Raw genomic sequence first — 20,413 nt, forward strand, 5'->3', positions numbered from 1 at the left:
CAATTTACTCTTTCCTCGTGAGTAGCGTACGGTAATTAATACCCTGAATCAATAAATACCCCACTCTGGTTCCCACCTCTTTACCAGTTACTACCAAAGAAAGAAGATTTGGTGTGATGGCATCTACATTTCGTTGGGGTCCGATGTGGGATCTCTCAACCGTGTCGTCGTGGCCACTGGCGTCGTACATAAGTCCTCGGTGGTCCCCACGGAGGTTGCTAAGGTGGTCGGGGATGATGAGTGTCTCCATTGTTGACGAGTTGGTGTGGAGAGTCGTGACGGCGTTCGAGTCCGTGGCTCTCGTTTCCATGCTCTGCTTCTTCTTCTTGTTCTGTGGCTGCACATTCTGATCTTGTGACTGCACCTTGCCACACCCAATCTTCCTTCCCCTTTTCTCCCATTTTCAATTTTGCTATGCTTCTTTTTTTCGGGAATGTAAAGTTTGCCTGATGCTATTAGAAATAGTAGAACTAGAAAGACAGTGCCTGAACAAGGTTATAGTTTTTCCAGCTATTGTTAATGGTTCTCTCAAAATTCATATCTTTACCTTTCTGGGCTTTCCAATGTTATATCGCGATGCATTTGGCGTTAGCTCTAAATTGAGCGTGTGTTTAAGCTCTTTTATTCTGTGTGTATTTATAGAAAAAGAGTAGAGAAGAAAATGGAATGGAATTTGAATTTGTCCCAATCCTCGTTCCTCAGAATACGAATGTAGTTCCCAACCTTTCTGTTTCAGTGTTAGAACTTAGACGTGCTCACCGGAGAAACCAACATTGTGTTTCGGACGGACGGCGCACGTTAACGTTCAAAGAAAGAATGAAGAATTTGAATTAAAAAAAAAGTGAAAAATAAATGTATTTTAAAATTTTAAGTTGTTTAAAACAAAAGAAATAAGAAAAAAAGTGAAATCTTTTTTATTAAATAAAAAGTGAAAGATAATAATATCTGTATAAAGTACGAGTAATATATATTTATTTTATTTTATTTCAATATGTATTAGAACACTACTATTTAGAATTTAGAATCGGACATTTGACTTAGGCCTGCGGACCATTTGCAACCGGCATGATTTTTGGCATCAATTTCCTTTTAAATTATGAATTTTTTTAGTATAACATGTTTAACCTGCGGGTTAAATAGACTTGACAGTGATAACCTACAAGTTTTTTATGCCTTAATTTAAAAACACCATTTAAAACAAAAAGTTGTCAAAGTTGTAATATAAATTATTTTAGAAAGTGACGTAAAACTAATATTAAAACTACTTTTTATATGTTATTAAAACTACTAAATGTTACTTTTAGTTATTTATGTTTTAATGTTGTTTTGATATATTAAAGTTTAAAAGTCATATTTTAATTAAATATGTTCACAGAAAAAATATGATATATTGGTCAATATTAATAAGATAATAATGTAACATGTTAATTGAAATGATATTATTTAAAATGATTTCAATTTAATCATTTATATTTTCTAATAATTCCAATTAGATATTTTAAGTTTTTTAAAAAGAATTCATATGAATCTATTAAATTTATGAAATGATACATTTTCATCTAGTTACATAAGATATCAAAATAATCTAGTAAATGTAATTAAGAATATTCTACTAAACTTGTCACAAAAATTTTCTCTAAACACTTTAGGAAACACTTTTCATTGTCAATCTACACGTACCTCTGATAGGAAATCATTGAAGAAGGCATTTTAACCATCGTTGGATGATCCTATTACTTGTCATACCATTGGTCTTTACATTAACAAAGAAGAGGACGACAATAAGAATTTGTTGTGGCCTTTAATCTTGTACACAAAAGGCATTTACAGTATACTTTATTTTGCTATTGGAGTCTAGCCATTTAAAGGCATATTTAAGGTTGTGTAAAAGACCTGAATATGGAACTGCTCTTAGTATGAATGATGGTTTGACAGGAGGATGCTATGTTATTTGCAAATGATTCTAAATTCGGGAATCATACCTAACAAGAAAATTATCTTTTTCATGTAATTTTATATTGGTTAGTTGTTATTAGTATTATTATAATTTTGTTTCCAATTAGAATGCTCATTTATTTTTTGGTTAACTCAACGTGAAAGTGATTTTGAAAACATCTACAATAACATTGCCTCATTTAGCTACAGAATGCTATATTGAAAGTCCGGAAAGGAAGTGTATTTTTCGGGATAATTTTGGAAAGAAAAATAAAAAAGGAGTGCATTAGTAAACAGAGGAGGTGGAGTTAGCAATAGCCTTATTTTTTGGGTCCCGACAAATAGTCAAATCGGACACTATTTCCAATTTCCCTCTTTTCTTTTCTTAGACACTCCCCTTTACAATTTATTTTCCCAAAATGTCCTCTTTCTAAAAATAACATACTTGCATCATTCATATTCATAATGTCTTAATCTTTTGTTTATTTTCCTAAACATAATGTAATTCTCTTAACTTCAAATTAGAACACCTGTTCCAGTCCCTTCCACAAAAGCCCACTCCCAAAAATACCATTAACATCAAGTACTTGATAGCAAACACAAAGTGGGGAAGATAGAATTCCAAGAACTAACAATTTCATTAATAATCACTTTATAGTGTTTTTAACAGTATAGGAAAATGCTTTATTCAGCAGGTTGGGTTTTAAGGTTACGTGTCTTGAGGGGAGCAGTCTTGTAGTCCAGAAAATGGTTGTTGTTGTACGAGGTGGCATGCTCAGCTCCGTGTCCAGAAAATGGAGGTGCAAGTTTGATGCTTCAATACTTCAATTTAAGGAGAGAGAAAAATTGGGTCTCTTTAATTTTGTGAAAAGTTTGAGGCTTTGTGCTAAAATCTTGATGGGATTGGATGATTTTTAAGTTAGTGTGTGTGCACTCTAGAGTGTTTGAGGATTCAAAGTAGCAAAGACATGAAACAAAGGAGAACTGGAGAATCATCAGTTTTTTTTTTTTTCAGAATTGTTAAAAGGGAGGGGAGTGTATTTTTTTTAATAGGGGACATTTTTTGAGAACAAATTAAAAAGGAAAGTATCTAAACAAAGAGAGAGTGGAAGTAGCAATTGCTTAAAATCGGCCCTAATCATATATGTTTGGGCCGGTATAGTTAGATACAGTAAAGGACAATCAACACGAAAGAAAAAAAAAAAAAACCCAATGATTTATGTACTCGCTAGAACGATGTCGTTTAGTATAAGGCGTAGTTTTGCATACTCCAAAGTCGAAACCCTGCACCTGAAGAGCGAGTGGGAGAGGCAGAAAGAAGAGAAAAAAGGGGAATGGCATGGTTGCAGTTGCAGAGAATCGTGACCAAGGGAGGTGCTAATTTGATCTCACCACTCCCACTTTCACGATTCTTCTCGAAATCTTCTTCCCCCTATGTTGTGAAAGTTGGAATTCCAGAGTTTCTAAACGGGATTGGGAAGGGGGTTGAGTCCCACGTTCCTAAGCTTGAATCCGAAATCGGTGATTTCCAGAAGCTTCTCCTCACTCGCACCCTCAAACTCAAGAAGCTTGGCATTCCTTGCAAACACGTATGTATATATTCTTTATTCCTTACTGATTCTTTATGTTGAATTGTGTCCTGTTTTCTTCCTTAACTCTGCTGGCAAAGTTTTTGTTTAATTCATTGTAACTTTACATTCTGTTTGGTTGGAGGGGAATTGGGGGAAGGGAAAATTTCTGACCTCATATATTGAGGGATTTCATTTCCCCTCCCCTTCCCTACTTTGAATCAAGTAGTACATTAAAGTGAACTTGAATGACGTGAAATTGATCGAAATTGGGGGCTTTGGTGGTAAGATTGTCAAAGGCCTTTAGAAGCTCTTTAGGACTAATAGTGCCGTTTGTGTCATACAAAATAAATTGTTGGACTTATAATAAGCCATTCATGAGTCTTCATTTAACAGTTTAAGCTTGTAAGAGGTTTGGTGTTTGACATAAATTACATATCTGAAAAATCTCTACGACTTTTGAACATGCAGCTTTTCCTGTCCTAGACAAAATTTATTCTTTTCTGAATGCCTGCCACCTTTTCTATAAATTCCCTTTTGCCATTAAGCCATTGAACTGGCGCTAACATGCTAGTAGAAAAGGGTGCACATGTACACCTTGTTAAGTTTAAGTGATTCAGTTTTCTACATCTGTATGTGACTCTGTGTGGACTAGGGTGTTTGATGTACTGATGTACTACTACTGTCATTTCATCCTGGCACATACCTGTGTTTGATACATGATTATATTACTAACATCTTAGATGCCAATGGGCATGTGATTTTTCCATCAATTAAAACAAGGTCAGGCTTTATGAACTTAAATTACCATTTTCTCTAAAGATCAAACATGGGCTATGTTAGATGCCACTGTAACTTGTATCATACATTCGTGTATCCTAGATAAATGTGCACCAGATAAATCATAGGTCTGTTGTTGACTCTAATATTGGAAGTAAAATGACTGTGCCATGGAAGCCACTTCTTGTGACACAGTTCAAGTTTTTCAATCTCAGAACTTGTTGATTGGGACTGAAATGACCTTTTCACTTTTGTTAGGATTGGCATTTTTATACTTATCTTGGATTTTAAGATACACGAAATTTGGCTACAATTTGTCTAGTTCGCTTGTAAACTCTTTCTAACAACTAGTTTTTGCTTTGCAGAGGAAGTTAATATTGAAATACACACACAAGTACAGGCTGGGATTATGGAGGCCACGTGTTGAGTCCATCAATGCCTGATTGGTTTCTAATTAGTAAGTAGTCGCTGTTTGTTAGACCATATTGCAAATGTTTAGCCGCAGCAGAATGAAAAGTTCAGCTCACTGTCTTTTAAGGCCACCCATCTTTTTCATCACATTCATCTCTAGTGGACAAAGTTTGGTTTTTGCACCGGTTATGTACAATGGATTTGTCTTAATTGACAGTTTGTGTTAGTTATTTCATAATTCATATCCCGTGACATCATTGCATATTATGTAATGTATCAGTTGTTTTTAGCGATAAGAGTATTGAGGGCTTAGGAGTCCGCAATGCTTTCATTTATTTCATTGTAGCTGCGTTTAAATCCAAAGATGCTATTGCAGTTTTTTGCATCCCTTATTAATTGTTCCGTGATTGATCGGATACTGCATGATAAAACTAGACATTACTTATCTAATTTGTGGTTGTCTTGGCAACTTGCAACTTCCTTCTTGAATAATTTTTGGGGGTAATGAATTGAAGGCATTTTTGTTTTGTGCACCCTATTATTGCATTACGCACTTCCCATTGCATTCCGGAATGGAAAATGCAGGATGTAATAGTGGGAGGACAGGAAACAATAGCCTGAATTGAATTTGTCTTTGGATCTTACTAGCCAACTTTAAAGTTGACCTTATGAGTAGAGTGGGGTATGCGGGTAAACCCTCCCAGCGAAACCCGCATTCTTAACATGCTTGTTATTTTGAGTCCAAACCCGCCCTGCATAGTTCGCGGGCTGAGTGGACCGATCCACATTTGACAAAAAAAAATTTAAAAATAGAAAATTAAATTATAAAATGTAAAATTTGACCTATTTTAAAAACTAATTATGAATTGTCTAACAAAAAAAAACATTTGCCCAATGGTAACATAATTTGTATTAAGCCACTTAAAAAATATTTTTCTACACTATGTTTACTTAATCTATAATTTTATATTAAATCAAATTATTATATCATCATTCATCAACCATTGAATCATATAGAAAGTATTTAAATTCTATATTTTTTTTACTTTGCTTACGTCTCTTAATTATTAGTATTAAATTTTTTTATATTAAAATGTAAAAAGTCCATGGGAGTCTACGGATAAAACCCATTTAACCCATATATTGTACATCGTGTGGGGTGCGACTATCATGGGTGACCTGTGGATCCAAGCCCATTCGTCGAGCTCTACTCATGAGTTGTTCTTTATTGATGGGCCAGTACTTCCTTTTAAACTCATTTTGGGATGTAGGGTCCTTTCTTTTATGGACCAAAAATGCAGTATATTTGTTTCATGGAAATTGCTTCCTGCATCTCCCAAAAAGACCTAAACAGACACAAATACCATGCCTCTCCCAAGCAAGTCCCACCACCACCCACGACCACCATTGAACCAAACATCGTTACCACAACCACTCACCACTATTGTTGTCGACCCTTTCATAGGAAAAAAAGCTCAAACGAAGTCGAAAAGGAAAGTAAGGTACAAAACTTGACTGTATTCCTAAAAGATTTTTCCAAAATACATTGTTTTTTTACATTTTCAGAAGGGTCTTTCCGAAAGTATATTTTTTTTACTTCCAAACAACCTTTCCAAAAGTAAAAAAAAAAAAAAACATACTTATGGAAAGGCCTCTCAAGAATATACTTTTCCTTTTTACATTTATGGAAATGCCTTTTTAGAAGTATATTTTTATACTTCCAGAAAGGTTATTTTGGAAGTCAGTTTTTATACTTCATGAAAGGTCTTTCCATAATACACTAATTTTCTTTACTCTTCCAGAAAGGTCTTTCTAGAAGTTTAAAAAATGACTTTTGGAACAACTATTCCATAAAGTATAAAAATATACTTCCAAAAAGGTCTTTTTTTTGGATTATTCTATTTTTTTGCCTTTTTGGAAAGGTCTTTTCAGAAGAATATTTTTATACTTCTAAAAAGGTTGTTTTAGAAAGGTGCCAGGAATAATTAAATGTCTAGCCAATACTCAGACATCATGGTGGTTGAAAGAAGGAAATACCAAAACCAAGCCAGGAGTGGAAAAAAGTGGAAGAAGCAAAGGGTTCCCACTCATTGTGGACAATGGGTTCATCGGAGGGGAGGGTATCGGTGGAAGGGGTTGGTGCAAGGGTGCAATTCTAGGGAGGGGTAGTTCTGTTCATTCTGGTCTTTTGGGAGGTGTAGGAAGCAAAAACAAGAGGTACAGGAAGTAATTGTGTTGTTTAGAGTACTACTGTATCAGAGTTTTGTGTATCTGGATCCCTATTAATCCTAAAGTTATTTGGGCATATTTCTTCCCGCACTCCAAAAAACTCAAGCTAACATCCCATTTCATGACACAAAGGGTACTCCTTTCCGCAAGGGAAAGGAGGTGCTGCTTGAGTTTTTTTGGGTGGAGGAAGTTGGGGCCTTGTTTTGAGTGATGAATTGATGTATTTTATATTTTAGTATCAACCAGACATACACAACCCAACTTAGTGTTGGTCAATTCACGCACTGCCAGATGTTGATGCCGTGATGGTGTGTTATGAATGAAACAAAGGAAGTGGAAGTTTTTTTATGTTAATTCTAATTTTGTCACCGTGTTTTTGTCATTTTCATTCTTAGAAAATATTTCCACTGAAAACATTCTTTAAATTTTAAACAAACATATTCTTAATCCTATTTTTTTTTTACTGATAATGAAAGTAGAAAATAAGCAAATAATAAATGCCCCTAAATCAAACCGGTCAAAATGATCCCTATCACGGTTTAGAAACAACAAAGTTTATCTATCCAAGAAAATCATTTATTTCACATTAAAATACGGTGACACTTGTATTTAATGATTTTTTTCTTAATTTTATAAAATTTTTAATAAATTTTAATCAATTAAAAAATTAAAAAAATGTATTACTACTTGCTAGCACTTATATGATGTAAAGGCTATTTCTAATAGCTTTAATGGGACTTGAATCTAAAGCTTAGAATCATGCTTTCAACATAATATGTTCAATGATAAAGGATATCTATATGTGTTTTTTGTTGTACAAATGCAACCATCGGTGTATGCACTCATGGCATTGGGGGTGCAATTGCTCCCACAAGTAATTTTTTTACTTAAAATATTTAATCAATAAAAAATTCACCCCCAAAAGAAAAATAGTGTAACTCTCACAAGATAATTATTATTTTTTACTTATTTAGTCTTTGTAATTTTTTAAATTATTATTTTTAGTCCCTATAATTAATAAGTGAATTTTTTAGTCCTTAAAATTTACAATTTAATTCTTAAAAGATTCATGAGTTAAAGAATTTTAACATATGAGTCTTTTGAGAATTAAATTATAAATTTTAAGGACTAAAAAATTTACTTAACTATTGGAAGAGATAAGTTTGTAAACTATAAAAATTAAATGAGTAATTAAATCTTATTTTTTTTAATGAAAGAGATAAGTTTGTAAACTATAAAAATTAAATGAGTAATTAAATCTTATTTTTTTTAATGAAAGAGATAAGTTTGTAAACTATAAAAATTAAATGAGTAATTAAATCTTATTTTTTTTAATGAAAGAGATAAGTTTGTAAACTATAAAAATTAAATGAGTAATTAAATTTTATTTTTTTTAATGAAGGTAAAAATTATAAGAGATAAAAGAAAAGAAAATAATAAAATACATTGATATGTGTACAAGGACTAAAACGCATGTATCCACAAAATTTCACGATCAGAACATAAAATTAAGGCAAGAGTTATAGTTGTTTTAAGTGGATTTGCATCATTTACCGTTGATGTGCAACCAAACAAGTTATGAATGTGAATCTAAATGTACTTGTCATGATATTGAAGAAGGGCATAATTGATGGAGATGTGCTCACATGTACTGCGGTGAGTCGAGAAGTCAACAGAGTGGCGGATGCGCTTGCCAAACATGGCCTATCTCTTGATGGGGACCCAAAAATTTGATGATGTTATTCCTATTTTTATTTGTTCTCATGTCAAATGTAGATTCCATTTCTTTTTTCATTGGTTTTGAATAAACTCTCCTAGGGGATTTTGCCCCTCCCATTTACCAAAAACAAAATGATACTGAAAGAAGGTAAAGAGAGCCAAAATGGATAGAAAGATCCTCAAGATACTTTTGCTACTTTCTTGGTTGAATTTGAAGCCTCTCATTTTTTCTTGAACTGGCTTTTAAAAAATAATTAAAAATAGAAAATAGAAGGTCAAAATAATAATATTTTTAAATCTTAAAACTTTGAAAATAAAAAAAGAAAAAATTGAAACAAAATGAGCCCTAATTGGTTCTCAAAAGCTAAAGTGTGTTTTACCAACAATTTAGCCCATTTTGTTTTTTAAAAAAATTATTTTTATAATAAAAATTTAAATTTTTTTAAACTACTATTTTAGCTTTTGAGAAAATAATAAAGTTTACTTATATTTTTTTAAAATACGTTTTTAATTAAATAAAACCTTAATATACAATCTTTATTCAAATTTTACTTTACTCTTATCACTAGGAATTCCAGCGTGTAACGATTATACAAGCTATGAATAAATGAGTTTGGTAAGCCTAATTTTGGAAGTTTTTTGGAAATGACAAATCTAGAATCTGAGATACTCATGATATAAGAATTGCAAATACTCATTCCACTGTCGGTTTAGATTTTTCTATGTCGTGTATGGTGGGGAATGCAGCTTACTCGTTTTTTCTGGCTGCTGCACACTATTAGAGTTCTAAATAAGCTAGAAATTTATTCGTCGTTATGTTTCAGTATGTTAAGATTATAATATATAGTATATTTAATAAATAGTGCACATACATATTTTAATTTATTAATTTGATTGACAAATTTGCTTTATAAATAGCTTACCTTTATATAATGAGATAGATAAATAAATAACTAGATAAAGATACGATAAGAACCGAAGAGGAATAGAGGATACCTAGAATAGAAGGGGCATCATCATATCAGAAATGGTACATCTGCGAATTTTGAACATCTTATTAGATATCATATGCCGATACACATGCCATTATGGTATATCTTTCACTTAATTTTTGTCATTTTTCCATATTCACATTTAAAAGAAAAACTTCAGAAAAATTAAAGAGACAAGAAATCTTATCCTAAAATTGTTGTGTCAAAAGTAATAATACTCAGAGATGAACAGGAGTGGTGGGTCAGGCAAGGAGCAAATATGGGGCCCAATGCATCAGGAGCCCACTCCCCAAAATAGTAGTTGTTTGTATTTGTACCACAATCCTTTCCTTTTGTTTCTTTCCCTATTTTTTTTCTTTTGCCTTTTCCTCAACCACCCTCAACACCAAGGAACCAACACTCTTCATTCATTTTTGTTTTTCACAATAACCAATACTTTTGTAACTATTCCAAACAAAAATTAAACAACCCAGTGCTTACATTATCATGTAGATATAAAATTTAGGAGAGGAAGTGAGAAAATGTGCATAAAGAAAAAGAATACAGAACTAAAAATGCATTAAAGGAAAAACATGATGCATTAGATGGGAGAATATAAGGTGATTGAGATGATCAATTAATAATTAATATTTATTTATAAAAAAAATGATGTGTTAAATGGATATTAAATAAGGTTGCTTTGTGTGAGCCACCACGGTACCTAGACACGATGTTCATTGAATGAAAAATGGGTGAAGCTGGTTTGTTTGACACACATTTTATCTCATACTGGGTTTTGGGCTCGACCCAAAGTGACCACTCATTGTTTGACGGGGTTGTCGTTGGACTTAGACAACTCAAAAGTGATTCTTATGTTGTCGTTTGCTAGTTGCACTATTCTCTTACTCTTCCCCCTATCTAATCTTAATTCTAATGAAAGGCTGGGCTTAACTGCTACTTATTGCTAAACCAAACAAACAAGTCTTATTAGGTTGCTCTTTCATCTCGAGATGTGACTTGGATTGGACTTTTTCTCTTTCTTAATTCTCATTGCAAAACTAAAGTTTGGCGATAATAAATACGTAATTAAAAGTGCATAATTGGGATTTATTATAAGCTTTTTTCGCCCGTCGATTTTTCAGTTACAACAATTCAACAAATCAACAAGGCTTTTTCTATATTGTGGTTATCAACATTTAGGTACGATGATATGGATAGTTTATCTAATTAACTTCACCTCCTCCAAATAGAGACTTTCACTTTTTAAATAAATCTTAATTCAAGATATGTCTAAATTGAACTAGCTGACACATACATGGGCTCAATAATTAGGGCGTTGAATTGAAAGGGTGATTGTTGTTTTTTTTCCTTTCTCTTTTGGCCATTTGCTTTGATTTTGATAAGACCAAAGGCAGAAAAAAACAAAAGAATGAAAAAATAAAATTAGCTAAAATAATGCCTCTTTGGTTGGTTGGCTCTGGATTGAGGAATATGCAAGTTCTTCCTTTTGATCCTACTGTGACATGTCATTTGGCGGCACATGCATCCCGTTATACAATAACAGTTTCAGGTACCACATCTGAATTTTTGAACAGAAAGTGACACCATAGAAAAAAAAAAGGGGGCATTATTTTCTGCAAACCACGAGTTGTAATTAAAACTTAAAAATAAAAATCTATTCCAAGAAGAGACAGAATTACCGAAAATTTTGGAGTTTAATATATAACTTGTTTTAGGATTTTAGTTGAATGAGATTACCATAGGCAACAACTAAGAGAAGACAAATAGGAGAAACTCAATATAATTTTTTTTTGTTGATAAGCAACTCAATATACAAGTTGAGTTTAGCTTATTAGAAAAACTCAATTTATACAACTTTTTAATTTTATTGTGTCTTATAAATACTCGTGAAGAAATATAGAGTTATACGTATTTCAGTTTAGAAAGTGATAGTGTTTCGTTTTACCATTTGTCCATTATTGGTTGGTCAAAACTTGAATATTGAGTCAGACAATAACAATATATATAGGTAAAAAACACAATGCCCAACATAAAATCTTTTAAATAGCGAAGAGGTTAGTCGTTACTCGTTGATCCTCTTTAATCAGACAACAAAAGCAACATGGGTCAGTGCCCAAATTATGATGCTTTAGGCTCCAAGGCTCCTAGACATATGATTACTTCACCTGTTTGGTGAACATAATGTGCACTAAAAGTACACAGCTTGAAACACAATTCAAGATTTTGGAACCATGACACCAATGATGACACTAAGGTAAGAAATACTTTCTTTAAAAAAATAAAATATAATAACAAAAGTTAGATTTATGAAAGAAGCTAATGATCGACATACATTTACCTAGCTAGTTGAACGAGGTTAATTAAACCTCAATTTTAAAAGGGACATAAAGTAAACTCAATTTTCAAAGTCGTTGATGGAACAAGCTCCATTTTACATAGTACTACAGACTAGCTAGGTATCAACTTCAAGGTGTATGTTACTACTAGATGGGTCACATTTGAATGTTGAAAAGAGGGTGCACCTCTGTTCGAAAAAACAAGTTTTCTCATCAAACAAACTCTTTGCACCTTGTTTTTTAGGCTTATATTCCATCTATGGTAAATCAAGGACGCCTGTCATTAACAAAGAACTTCAATAATATTGTTTTTGTATAATATAAGGTGTATCATGACATTTCAATGATATGCAAGCATAGAATTTCAACTTGATGTTTTGTTACTTGATAGCATGCATGGTATTTGAGTAATGCTATACGGTACGAATTATTTATGCACGAAACTGACGAAAACAAACGGGTGATATTTTGATAGGCTTTTCAATAAAATAAAGATAAGATAGTAATTATGGGATAAAGCAGAAATAAGCCACATCTATTCGTGTGATATTTCATCTCATATAATTCGTACGATTCTGCATTTCAGTAGCTAGTTATAATGAAAAACATATTCTTAGTATTTAAGAAGGGGAAGCAAATTATTAGAATTTCCCCTTGGGGTAGATTTCATTCATTAGTTGGTGATGGAGGTCGTGGCTTGAATTAGGCTATTTGCCTTCTATAATTTGAGCCAAGCGTTCATGAGGAAAGTAAAAAAAGGAAGATAAAGGTAAATAGAAAACCGAAAGGAAGGAAGAGAAAATAAAGAAAAAGAAGAAAGGAACAAAGACAAAAGAGAGAGAGAGAGAGACGGCTTCTTAAATGGAGGCACATGGATGCATGTGAAATGTGGTGACTAATGGCAATGAAAAAGAATAAATGAAAGCCCAAAAATAATGTGATTTCGTGGAAGTGAGAAGGGGAAAGCCAACAATATACACATTATATGTGGGTGTGGTCCCTTTTTAATTAACCATCTATGCAGTGAAGTGACATTATCAGTACAAACATATCATGAGTTTAAAAATAATATATCAACCAGCATTTTTTTTTTGTATATTCTTCCATGTGTAGTTTTAATATTGGAAAAAGTTTAAAATATAAAAAATATCACCATTATCAATCAATTCTAAAATTTTGTACCTTAAAGACAAATAAAGTATGATAAATATGTTATTATGATAAAAAATGAGAGTTTGATTTGATTATGTTGCAATAAATTACAGATTTTTTTTTTAAATTAAGAAGTAAACTATAAAAATAAACTATGAAATATGACATAATCAAAGCTATAAATTTCCAAATTACATATATGATTTTTTAGCTTCAATAATTGAATAAATTAATATTAATTAAACTTAAAAATAATATTTCAAAAAACGACAAAATCTGAAATGTTTGATATAAAAAGTCAAAAGGAAGTATATATATATTAAAAGAAGTCATAACTTTCAATAATAAGGACACAAGCGTTGATAAATGATTTTCCGGTGATTATCTTTTTATTTTATTAAAGTATTCATGTAACATATTTTTGCAATGGGTATGGTTGCGGTGAGAGGGAATCCTACCTAGTGTATTTTTGGATCTCCAACGTTCAAGACATAAATAAGAAAGATAATGTTTTCTTCGGACGCAATCCAAACACAGCTCTAGTGCATAATAGTGAAAATGGAATTGTCTCATGGATAGAGCCGCACATGAAATAGAAAACTAAATATAATACCCTTATTAATTTTCACATGTAGTTTGATATTATTATTTTTTTAAACAAAAAATGTCAATTACTTGCCATATTGGAGAAAATTAGTAAGTAATTACAAACCACCACGTATTTATAGTTCCGATTAATGTTAATGTAAGTACATATTAAGTTTTTCAACTTATAGAAAAGAAGTAGTAATACTTTTCAACTTATATAAACTGATACAAAAATTTGAACTGATAAAATAAATTTTATCATATGAAAATTAACTAATCTTATATTTGGTATAAAAGAAAGAAAATGGAGGAAGAAAGTAAATTTTGAAATTTAAATCGGAAAGAAAGTGAAAGAGGAAAAAAAATAAAATTTTGTTTTTTGAAATCATTTTTTTTTCTGATTTGTTTTCTATTTTTTCTTCAATCAAATAAAGAAAAAACATAGTTATACATTTTTTTCTCTTATTTTTTTTATTTCTTTCACTTTCACTTATTTCAAACGGATTTTAAAACTTTAATAATCTTAAAGAATTTAATAATTTCTTGACATATATAGAGTAATGGAGATGGTATATCTAGAGTGATTATCCAAAACTACCAAATAATTTTTGTAGGCATATATATATATATATATATATATAGGCATGGGAAGGGGATGTCACCATCTGATAATCTGGAACTTGACAGTTGTAATGTCAAGGTTCCACACGTGTCAGCCTTTAATTTGAAAAAAGGTATCCCTTAAAAGTCGCTAATCCATCCACTGCTGTGGGGTAGGGTCCCAACCTTGTAGTCTTTATCCGACCCTTCTCAACTCAAGTGTCTGTTCCAACAACAACAACACAACAAAAAGAAACTATGCATTACACCAATCCTTCTCCTTCTCCTTCTCAAAATTGCATGTGAAACTCTTCCCTATACACTCACATAGAGCCACATGCAACCCAATGAGCCTTCGGTGCACTTGATACTGTAGGACGTAGGTCCTCCCACCCACATGATACATATCAAACCCTCCTTCACACTAGTGTTCCAATTTTTGCCTTCCTCACTAACTTTTCAATTTGTGGGGTTCCTTTCTTTATTTTTTTTGCTAACAAATATACAAGACTACCATAGGATCTCCTCTTCCTCAGCTTTATAATTATTCCCACTCTTTTCTATCTAATCTAATCTCTCTATATATGACTACCAATCCGATTACTTGCACTTGAAAGTTGAACCGCATGCATTTTGAGTTAGTGTTAGAGATAATTTTTTATACAATTTTTTTAAATAACCAGGCTATATAATACTCTTTTTTTCTTGATCTATATCTTTTTAACTCTTCTTGCATTTTTTTAATAAATCTGGAACAAAATTCTTAGTTGAATGTCAAAGTTTAATTTCTCGATATATTAATATCTATTTCCAGAATTGATTTCTCTTAATATATAAATATCTTTTCTACATATAAACTTAGAATTATATACTTTTAATCATATATTTAAGAGATAAAATTATTTATTAATCGTAATATATCATGTTGCATGATAATGGATTAATGATCCTAATGGGGCATGAATGGCTTTGCCAGCGGATGCCAACTAACTAAGTACTTGAAATGAGTATAGTTATTTGTTAATGGCATTTAATCACTATGATCTGTATATACTAGCTAATTTAAGCATGGTGCAGTCAACTACAATGATATATAACCAAAAGTGGTGAAGCAAATGACAGTGTGATAATATGCATGCTAATAAAGGCTGTCACTGGCCGTGGATTACGCGGGTCAGGTGGTTACTATGCACCAAAAGGTATAAGCACTTCATCTTGTTTAATAGTTAATTGTGAAGGCAAATTTTGACTGTCTGTCTCTCAAGTATGACCCAAAGTCAAATTTTCCATAAAACAATTTAAGCTGTGTTTCTTAAAATTAAAATTAACTGAAGAATTAGTTGAAAGTCGAACAGTTAGTTAAATGTTAAAAAGTTAGTTAGTTAAATGTTAAAAAAAAATTAATTTATTAAATTATAAGTGTTTGATAAAATTAATTGTTAAAATAGTTTAAAAAATATAAAATAATATAAAAGTAATAAAATCATGATTTATTTAAAAAATAATTAAGAAATTAGATAAATATATTAAAGATAAAAAAAATATAAAAAGTTAAAAGTTAAAAATTAACATTTAAAAAAATATTAAAAACTATTAAAAAATTTATTTATTAAATAGTTAAACAAGTTTTTCAATTAATATTTTTTTAAAATTAACTAAAATATCTTAACTAGCATCTTAATTGCTAAAAGAATTGTATTTGCTACATGTGAAGCCACGATCCAAAACCATTAACATGTGCTAGAACTGACAAGCTTTTCTGACTAAGAGAACCCTTAGGCAAAATAGAGGATTCGCACTGTCAATCACCGGAACTTTGTTAGCTTGTTTAAAAAGCTCTAAACAAAGATATTTAAACCCACATGCATTCTAAGATAAACACTTAAAAGTAAATATTGCAACAGTTAAAAATCTTTTGAAATACTCTCGTATAATCATATACTGATAAGTGATAACGTTAACATGAATTACTTCACAATGGAATTAATCTGGTCAGAATATATACACCACTAATTCCGCATCTTTGATGAAAGTTAAAATCTAGCCGGCCGGATGGTATTTCTAAGGACCATATTGAAGATTTCTTATAAATAAACACACGAGATGTATTACGTGAAACATTTATTTTTATAGGACAGGTGAGAAAAAAAAACATACATAAATAGATAAATTATATATATATATATATATATATATATATATATATATTATAAACGTAGACTTTTTTTATTTAAAAGAATCATGTATAACCTTACGCAACTTTAATTTTGTTCTTGAGTGGTATATTGTACTAATGCATTTTGATTAACGAGCCCACGAAATGCAAAGATTTTTTTTTAAATCATGGTATTTTATTGTTGGCCGTTGATATTAAAGTAGAGAATATTTTTCTTACACCCTTGTATTTTTTCACTATCATTACATCCACTCTCAAATAAAAAAGGAAAACTCACTTGAGTTTCTATCCTCCTTTCTCCCTTCCTTGTGTAAAGATGGTATGTAAATAAATTATTACTATTAGTAGAATCGTAAAAAAAAAAAAATAACAATTCACGCACCATATTCAGCTAATTTAGATCCCTTGATTAAATATTATTATTAATTAAAGTATTGTTTAAATTTTTGTAATGAAATAAAAAACTCAATACAATAAATTATTTATTGATTCATATAAGTAAATAATAATATCCCGTATCACCATGTATCTGATTTTATTTTAAAATTTACTACATCACACTAGATAGTTTTTTTTTTAAACTGTATATCACACTAGTTAGTTGACACAACATAATTATTCAGATCTAATTTGACAAAATGTACGATTATTTACTTATATGGACTGATATATTTTACTGTATTAAATTGGTAAAATTGTGTTGCAGATGAATCGAGTTTAGTTTTTTTTTTTTTAATCATCACTAGACTTTTGACTCTTTAGTAAAATTTTAAGGTATTTTTATAAGTTTCAAATATTTGAACTAACTATGTAACTAATTTTTTATTTAAAATTTAATCACACTTAAATATTATCTTCTTTTTTAAAGGATATTTTTGTAAGAATAACTGAAGTTATATTTATTGGATTAATGGAACTCAATTTGAAACGACATTCCATGCACTTCACAACCTAACGATTGTTTATTTTTACACTCGAATTTTAGTTTAAAGGGACAAGATTTGTGTATTCAAAACTTAAACAGCAGAGAAATCCTCGTCTCAAGAAGAAATAGGCAAATCTGTTATTACATTATAGTATTTCGCTGTTATTAAATTTGAATTGGCCATTTATTTTAAAAATGTTTTCTATTAAAGAGAATGAGTAAATAAGGGCAATCAGTAAGGAAATGAATAAATATATACTACATAAAACAAAGATTTATCTGAATCACTCACAGATAATAATAGAAAACTCCATAAATAAATGAGGGTTACGTAAATAATTTACTTACCCAGTGGATCAAATTATATCGCTCCCTTTTATTATGATGCTTTTCATTTTTCACTTTTTAAGCATAAATGAAAATTTCTATTGGTACACGGAATGTATCAAAGTTGATAACATCTGCGCAATACAAATCCCGATAAAAGTGTATATTACTCCAAGTTCAAAATGATAAAAGGTGAAACATTCAAAATGATGTTCCAAGTTCAAACTCAAACGATAAAGATAAAAGGCTGAAAGTGATAAAAGGAGGAAGATTAAAACGTAATTTCATTTTTTTTTGTTATTTTAAAAAAATTGAAGTACTTTTTTTTTCTTCCATTTTGTAACAAACCTTGAAATAGTAGTACCACGCAACTGTTGTCCTTTCTAAGAAAATTTACACGGAAATAGGAAGCGTTCTTACATTACTCTAAAATAATAATAAAAAAGAAGCATTCTTACAAACTTCAAAAATCAAAGCGCACTGATTTCATAAATGTGTAAAATTAAACAAAACTAATCGCACAAGATCTTTGTAGACGTTACAATAGTGACTACTCTACGGAAGCATTAATTCACGAAAGGAAAAGTTGGAGAGAAACTCTGATAAGAAAGAACAATAATATTGACTTCTGAAAATGATTATTTAAGTCATTTTCAACTTATTTAAACATAATAACAATTTTAAGTGGTCATTATTTTTTTTGTTGTAGATTAAATAATGTATCATGAGTTATTTATTTACGAAGGAAGTAGTCAAGAAAAGAATCAAAGTAGGTATGCATGTTCACATTCAATTAAATATGAAAGGATAAAAAAGAAAAGAAAAAAGAAGGTGGAGGTGATGATAGTGGAACTCAAAAGAAGGAGGAATAAGCAAATGGCATGTACAGTGTACACGATAAAATACATGAATCTGAAAACCAATAAAAACGATATAATAATTAAAAAATAAAATAAGAAAAACACCTGGCGCAATATAGCCTAGGCGCGGGGGTCAACTCAACGTGCCGCCGGCGAGACTTGCCGGCGCGGCGACGGCGAGTAGTTCGGCGAGAGCCGTCATGGCTCGCACTTGCATCTCCAAGGCGGAGATATAGTCCGTGGCTTCTTCCAGAAGGTTTGGAAACGAGACCTTCCGGCAACCGGGAACCAACCGGCTGAGGACGCGCGCTTTCTTCTGCACAGCCGGTAACCGGTTCCTCCTCTCTCCGTTGCCAATCCTCGTTCTCTTCAAACAGTTAATGGACGATGCCTCCTTCTTCTTCGCCTTCTTGTGCTGCGTGCGGAGCTTCCTCCAGCGGCTGAGAATCGCGCGGCTCCACCGTGTTCGGCCTCTGGCGGTGGCGGCGAGGACGCGGTCGGCGGTCTCGCGGACCTGGCCGGCGGCTCTAGGCTTGGCCGCCGATGACGCAGTGCGGCGGAGAGCCTCCACGAGGCGGCGGGAGTAGATCCGCTGCTCCTCTTCGGATCTCCACGGGGAGGCGGCAGCCGAATTTTGATCGGCGGCGGCGTGGTCTCCGATTTTTCTGCGCTTCTTGTGATTGGATTCTCGCAACGTGTCGGAATTACTAGAATCTACGCTCGGGTCGAAAGACGCCATAGATGATTGCAATTGAATGATTTGTTCGGTGAGATGAAGAGAGAAGAAATTGAATGAACAATGAAGAACGAAAGAAGAAGTTGATGGTGTTTGAAGCCAAGTGAGGGGAAGAAAATAGAAGAAAAGAAAGAGTTTTAAAGGAGTTCAAAGTCACGGGGAACCACGCGTCCTTTAGTTACTCACATTTATTTTGCGCCTACTGTTTTCTTTCCGCTCGTTTTTTCTGTTTTTTTATCTATTAAAATAATATTCTTTTTTAATATCATAAAATAAACATATAATAATTTTATTTTTTAACAAGAAATCACATTTCCTTTTACATGTGATGTATCATGAAATTATTTCAGCTTAATTAATAATTTAATTATAATTATATTAAATATTTAAAAAATATATTCTCTTCCATGAAAGATAACATGAGTTGCATTTTTTTAATATAACTATTATTTTTGAAGGGGATATTTGAGAATGAAATAAGTGGCGTAATTAATTTGAGGGGTAATGAAAGGAAAGGAAGTTAAGTTTGACTAATAAACCGAAATGAAAGATTAACAAACAAGGATGTGGTTTGAATATGATATTAATAAAATATGGAGAGATAGAGACCTCACATGGCACCTCCCATGAGGAAAGTTTAGGTTTATTTGATTGGACAAGATGGGCTAGTGGACAACTTGCCTAATTAATTTTATCGTATTCTCTTGCAGTTCTAACTACTTCGTGAATTGTGATCCTTTTTTATTTTTGCTTTCAATTTCGGCCCCCTCAACCCTCTGTTTTTATTCTAAATTTCGGTTGAACAAACTTTAAAATTTATCCAAGTCACGGGAGGCACAAAACTGTTTGTAATTAAATGAAGAACAAGGAATCCACTTTCAAAGCTTGTACTATCCAATTAATCACTATTATTTTGTACCTCTTACGGATAAGATCTCCCATGTTGCCTCAATCATCTTAACTTGCTTGCAAAGATAGAATCTAAGGAGAGAGAAAAGGGGACATAATATTAAGCAAAAGAGAAAATATTAAAGCAAGATTAGGTTAATAGAAGCGTCTAACTTGATGCAACATTATAT

At 31.7% G+C, this 20,413-nt stretch overlaps 3 protein-coding genes across 3 annotated transcripts; 2 read left to right on the forward strand and 1 right to left on the reverse strand.

Annotated features, from left to right (window-relative positions):
- Nucleotides 1-82: 82 nt before the first annotated feature.
- On the forward strand, nt 83-686 carry LOC100806666 (uncharacterized). The gene has a single exon (NM_001364647.1). The coding sequence runs from the start codon at nt 117-119 to the stop codon at nt 348-350; it is 234 nt and encodes a 77-aa protein (NP_001351576.1). The 5' UTR covers nt 83-116; the 3' UTR covers nt 351-686.
- Nucleotides 687-3,238: 2,552 nt separating this feature from the next.
- Nucleotides 3,239-5,003, forward strand: LOC100306511 (uncharacterized). The gene is given in 2 exon segments (NM_001249177.2): nt 3,239-3,524; nt 4,649-5,003. Coding segments are annotated over 2 exon segments (333 nt in total). The 5' UTR covers nt 3,239-3,269; the 3' UTR covers nt 4,727-5,003.
- Nucleotides 5,004-18,508: 13,505 nt separating this feature from the next.
- LOC100807196 (transcription factor bHLH149) lies at nt 18,509-19,509 on the reverse strand. The gene has a single exon (XM_003555750.5). The coding sequence runs from the start codon at nt 19,335-19,337 to the stop codon at nt 18,732-18,734; it is 606 nt and encodes a 201-aa protein (XP_003555798.1). The 5' UTR covers nt 19,338-19,509; the 3' UTR covers nt 18,509-18,731.
- Nucleotides 19,510-20,413: the final 904 nt, after the last annotated feature.

Source organism: Glycine max, chromosome 20, assembly GCF_000004515.6.
Source record: "Glycine max cultivar Williams 82 chromosome 20, Glycine_max_v4.0, whole genome shotgun sequence".
NCBI lineage: Eukaryota > Viridiplantae > Streptophyta > Magnoliopsida > Fabales > Fabaceae > Glycine > Glycine max.